Source organism: Lygodium microphyllum, chromosome 2 (genome assembly GCF_053477565.2).
Source record: "Lygodium microphyllum isolate KBCC chromosome 2, Lygodium_microphyllum_v1.1.10, whole genome shotgun sequence".
Lineage (NCBI taxonomy): Eukaryota > Viridiplantae > Streptophyta > Polypodiopsida > Schizaeales > Lygodiaceae > Lygodium > Lygodium microphyllum.
Genome location: NC_141136.1, coordinates 86,048,864 through 86,054,120, shown reverse-complemented (window position 1 = coordinate 86,054,120; position 5,257 = coordinate 86,048,864). Strand labels below are relative to the sequence as shown.

General features: G+C 45.9%; 1 protein-coding gene and 1 pseudogene across 1 annotated transcript; one reads left to right on the top strand and one right to left on the bottom strand.

Moving 5' to 3' along the window:
• Nucleotides 1-865: 865 nt before the first annotated feature.
• Nucleotides 866-1,702, top strand: LOC148039977 (PLASMODESMATA CALLOSE-BINDING PROTEIN 2-like). Its single transcript, XM_087665900.1, has 3 exons — nt 866-997; nt 1,200-1,445; nt 1,619-1,702. Exons 1-3 carry the CDS (start codon nt 895-897, stop codon nt 1,678-1,680), a joined length of 411 nt encoding a protein of 136 aa, XP_087522026.1. The 5' UTR covers nt 866-894; the 3' UTR covers nt 1,681-1,702.
• Nucleotides 1,703-2,410: 708 nt separating this feature from the next.
• Nucleotides 2,411-2,980, bottom strand: LOC148039976 (secreted RxLR effector protein 161 pseudogene; annotated as a pseudogene).
• Between the last annotated feature and the right edge of the window lie 2,277 nt (nt 2,981-5,257).

The following is a 5,257-nucleotide window of genomic DNA, read 5'->3' as shown; positions in this document are numbered from 1 at the left end:
ATCTCCTTGGCAGATTTGCAAGTCAAAGGTTTCTGCAATAGTATTGTTTGCCAATTTATGGTCATCTGCAAAGAAATCTTCTTCTTTGACAAACCCTTCTCCATCTCAAGCGGCAGGGATGTTCGTAAAGAAAGCAAATTGATGTTAACTACTTCCTCATCTCCTTTTGCATGGGGCAAGATGTAGCCCGATTGGTTTCCATCTCCGTGACTCGACCGGAGGGGGCCTTCACCATCTTCTTCTCCTCTTCGATTGGGCGGGAGGATGCCCTGTGCAATAGGTTCGTGTTCTGCCGTGTGATGCTCAGCGTCATCATCTAAAAGTTTCTTTACAATAGGTTCGCCATCTTTGTGCAGATGGGGCAGCACAGACAAGGGAAGATAATGCTCCAATGAGCCCCAAGAAGGCTTGTTCGATACCATATGGGAATGTGAAGATATGCATGTCTCTCCCTCATAAACACACACACAGACGCAGAGAGGCTCAGAATAACTCTTCAATTTGTTCTACAACATTAATTATAATGAACATTTACACCCAAATATAGAGAGAAACACATGTCTGTTCAGATCACGGTCCTCATTTACACACGACCATTAATACCGTTCAACAAAGCCTCAAACCAACTCTCTTTCAATTACCAAGTTGCAAGTCACTTTGATTAACCCGTGATAGCTTCTCAAAAAATCGCACTACTAATCCTCACCTAAAACTTTTCAAGGCGTGCCGTGCCTACAAAGGACCAGCCGACTTGTTACCAAGCTGGATGTCCATGATATGCTGCGCCTCTTGCGTCCTACAACTATATATATTGCACCGCCCTATCAATATTGTGCCCTCCACGCTCAGATCGGCTTGCACTCTCAGTTACAGCAACAACAAATAGCGATCAGCATGTTTGAGCGGGGATTGCATTCATCGGCCGCCACTGTAATATCCATCTGCGGCCTGGTTGTCTTCATGACGACGATCGCGTTTTTGCCCCCCGCGCTTGCAGGTAAATGTACAATGCAGTACTACATATGGCAATTACACGACCACAGTGCAATGATACACTGCGTTTTAGTTCCTGGCACTCGTATAAAGACTTTACTTGTATATAGTTTGCAGCTGGTGCAGATCATATTGTGCGCTTAATCAAATGCATGATCTTTATATTACAATTAATGATTGTGTGGTTTCCTCTTCTTTTGCGCCAGACGGCCCCCAATGGTGCATCCTGCAAGACAACCTAAGCGACGACGTCATGCAACGTATCATGGACTGGGTCTGCGCCAACGGAGCCGATTGCACGCCCACTCTTCCGGGGAACGCATGCTACGACCCCATCAACCTCCATTCGCACGCGAACTACGCCGTCAATGACTACTGGCAAAAGATGAGGCCCTACGGAACCCCCTGCGACTTCAATGGAGCCAGCCTGCTCACCTCATTCAACCCCAGCCGTAAGTAAATTCTTTGTCTTTCTTTCGTTGTGTTGTGTAATAACGCTAAGAATAACATCAGATATCTAATCATATACTAGCTATTGATCTGTGTTTGCAGCTAGATTGTATATCTGCTCTCGAAAAACCTTCTGTTTGTTCTTCTTGTTGTTGTTGGTTATTTTTTGATACAGTGACTGCTGACTGCAACTACATCACCACCGGCCCTGATCCCACCCCGGCCATATCGAGCTGATCTCCTTCAATCGTTGCAGTTCTAGCTATATGATGGTCGACTCCCAACTTTCGGGCACTCATGTGGCCTTGTAATCAATTCAGACTCATGTCAAACTCACTTCGTTCACTATTCTCTCTCGTGTCTCAAATGTTTGATCACAAATCAGTGGAAAATTAGGTCAAGTTTTTGAATGCCACTTCTCTTTCATGTGGGCGTTAATTTTCTGCTATTAATCAAGAACATAATGTAGAATACAGACAGGAGGAAGAGAGATAGATTATTGATACACAATAACCCAATTATTGATGAAGATTGCGTATTTACAAGGTGGGTCGCACTGAAAAGGTGCGACCCTCTTTTCCTGACTGTTCGGCTTATTTTAGTTTTATTGTTTTATTTAAGGATTTAATTGTTTTATTTTAAACTGTCCACACCCCCCCATAAAATAAAACAGAGTTCAGATCTGTTCTAGTCCAGCCAGAACACTACAAGCATTTAGCTTGTCTCTTGAAAGAGATTTTGTAAGAAAATCAGCTGCATTCTCTGTAGTTGGAACATATTCCAGCTTTATAATCTAATTTTCCACTTGTTGCCGAATGAAATGGTCTTGAATATTCAAATGCTTCAATTTCTCCGATTGCTTTGGCTTCTTTGATGCGTCTATCACTGCCGTATTGTCACACCAGATTGTATAAGGCCTCTTAACTGAAATTCCCAATTCCTAAAATAAATTTCCAAGCCAGATAACTTATTTTGATGCATCACACACTGATTTGTATTCAGCTTCACAACTAGATAGTGACACCGTTGTTTGACGCTTGCTTCTCCATGAAACAGCTCCACCTGCAATGAGAAAGATGTACCCTCCAGTCGAGAGCCTTGTCTCGTGATCTGATGCCCAATCAGCATCACAATAGCCTTGAATAATGAGTTCACCATTTAATCTCCCACCATAGGTAATACCCACATTCTTAGTACTTGAAACATAGTTGAGAAACCTCTTTACTGCTGCCATATGTTGAACAGTAGGGTCATGTATATACCGGGAAAGTAAACCGGAGGAGAAAGCCAAATCTGGTCTTGTACATGAAACCAAGTATCGTATATTACCAAGTATCCTCCGATATTGTGTTGCTTCTTCACTTTTGACCCACTGTTGTGCTGAAGATCTTGTCTTTTGAATATGTTTATGTGACAATGGTAAGGGGGTGCTTGATGCACTAAAGGGCCTGACACTATATTTTGACAAAACATCCTCAGCATACTTCTGCTGTGAAACATGAAGAGTCTTTGAAGGTCGATGACGCTGAATTTGCATGCCGAGAATGTAACTCAATTCCCCCCCATCAGTCATGCAAAAATGCAACAGACAACTCTTGCTTGACCGCAACAAGAGGAAGAGAAGTAGCCATGATAAGAATATCATCAACATACATGGCGAGAATGACCAACTCGCCATCAGTAGAATGATGACACATCAGTCGAAAGCCGAATAAACTCCGAAGTCTTCATGAAGGAATTAAATCCGGCATTCCACAATTGAGGTGACTGTTTTAGACCATAAATGGAGCGCTTAAGAAGCCAGACCTGAGGTGTGGAAGTCTTTTGTTCAAAGTACGGAGGCTGTTTGTAACATTCACGAATCTAAACCATGCATTCTGCATACGAATCTCCTCTTAGGAGGCTAAAAGGTTAGGATAATGACAAAAAAAATTTAATTGATTATCCCTCTCTCCTCCATCTGACTATTGTGCTAGAGGAGAAGGGAATAGTAATGGCCGCCAAGCTGCTTGCTGGATGCCATGAGACGAACAAAGCATGCCCGATGCCACGTGGGGGAGGGAGCTACCTCTCCCTCTCCCTATAAAATCATGGCTATGGGAGCTTTGGAGGGGGGAAGGAAAGAGTCGAGAACTCTGATGCTACCATTGGTTGCTATCGTGGAGTGTGAGGGTTGATGCTGGCCGTCGAGAGGGAGGGGATAAGGTGCTTGCACTACCGTGAGTTGGGGGAGGCCCACATCGACACCAACTGAGAAGGGGAGTGTTGAAGAGGAGAGAGGAGAATGGTCAGGCTGCTAACGTTGCCGTGAAGCACCACAGTCGTGAAGGAGGGGGAGACTGTCGATGCCGCCGTGAGAGGGAGAGGAGGAGCCGACACGCTGCGCCAAGAGAAGAGGGAGGGGTGACGTAGCAACAGCCGTCCCGGGCATGCTGTGAGGCCGTGGAGGAGGTCGGTTGAGGAGAGGGAGGGGTGATGCAGCAGCAGCCGTCCCAGGCATGCTGCGAGGCCGTGGAGGAGGTCGGTTGAGGAGAGGGAGGGGTGACGCAGCAGCAGCCATCCCGGGCGTGCTGCGAGGCAATGGAGGAGGTCAGTTGAGGAGAGGGAGGGGTGACGCAGCATCAGCCGTCCCCGTATTACAATTCCTATTGTCATGGAGGTCGGTTGAGGGGAGGGGAGGGCCATAATGCCGTAGTCTGAGAGGATTGTGGAAAGGGGTGAGAAGGGGGGAGTTGTGGAGAAGCTGAGAGGTTGTGAGGCTGTTGAAGACCGTCCTGGGGTGGAGGAGGAAGTTTGTAGAAGAGCGCCAGCTGCCACCTGATTCGTGAAGCCGCCGGCTAATGACGGACGTCACCAGCTGCAAATATTTGGCCACCATACTCTCGTCCACGTGGTTTAACGAGAGAAGCTTCAAGAAGCTTCTTGAAAGCTTCTAAGGGGGCTTTCATAAGCCCCCTTTCTAAGTGATCTTTACACCCCCTTTTTCTTGGAATCTAAGCCCCCCCCTTCCCTATTGCCTCTCACGCGAGTTTTTATAACCACCCTGGAATTTAAGCCCCTTTACATCCCTTACATCCTCGGGAATTGAACACTTTCCCTTGTATTCCCCATAAGCTCACATTGCCCTGGTTCCTTTAAAACCCCCTTTCCTATTGCCCTCTCAGGTGGATTTCTATTACCCCGGGTTTTAAGCTTTTTTTTTTTTCCCTTGGACACAATAGCTGGGGTTTTCAAAAACCCTTCCCTTAGCATTTCCACAATCCCATTCCCATGGATTTTTCCCCCACACAAGTTCTTTTAAAGACTTCCTATGGACTTTTATAAGCCCTTTCTAAGGGGCTTCTTTAACCCCCATTCCCGAAGGCCCCCATAAGTCCATTCCTAGCCCCCGGGATTTTAAAAGAAGAAGAAGAAACTTTTAAAGCCTCCATTCTTGCAAGGCCCATTCGCAAGAGCCCTTTCTGCGAACACCCTCATAAGGCCTCAATTTTTGAAACTCCATTCATAAAATCCCCATTTCCAAGAACTTTGTAGGAGCTCCATTTCCACAAACCAAGTTCCAACCCCGCAAGGCCTTTCGTAAGCCAAATCTTGCAAGCCGGTACTTCTTCAAGGATCTGTACTTCAAAGGGGATTTTTGTGTAAGAGGGAGACGGGCCAAGATCATAAGACTACAAGCCAAGGCAAGAAGTTTGAAATCCATGAAGGCTAACCGAAGATCGAATTCACGATGGGCCCTAATAAAAAAGTCACAAGGCGCAACCACAAAAAAGGTTCTTCTCCTAATATTCATGTGGATATCTCCCCGAGCCCC

Excerpts from the sequence above, each read along its gene's own strand:
- LOC148039977 (XM_087665900.1), top strand. The coding sequence starts at position 895 with ATGTTTGAGCGGGGATTGCATTCATCGGCCGCCACTGTAATATCCATC. Across the intron at positions 998-1,199 it reads TTTGCCCCCCGCGCTTGCAG|ACGGCCCCCAATGGTGCATC; the intron begins GTAAATGTACAA and ends CTTTTGCGCCAG. Across the intron at positions 1,446-1,618 it reads CACCTCATTCAACCCCAGCC|TGACTGCTGACTGCAACTAC; the intron begins GTAAGTAAATTC and ends TTTTTGATACAG.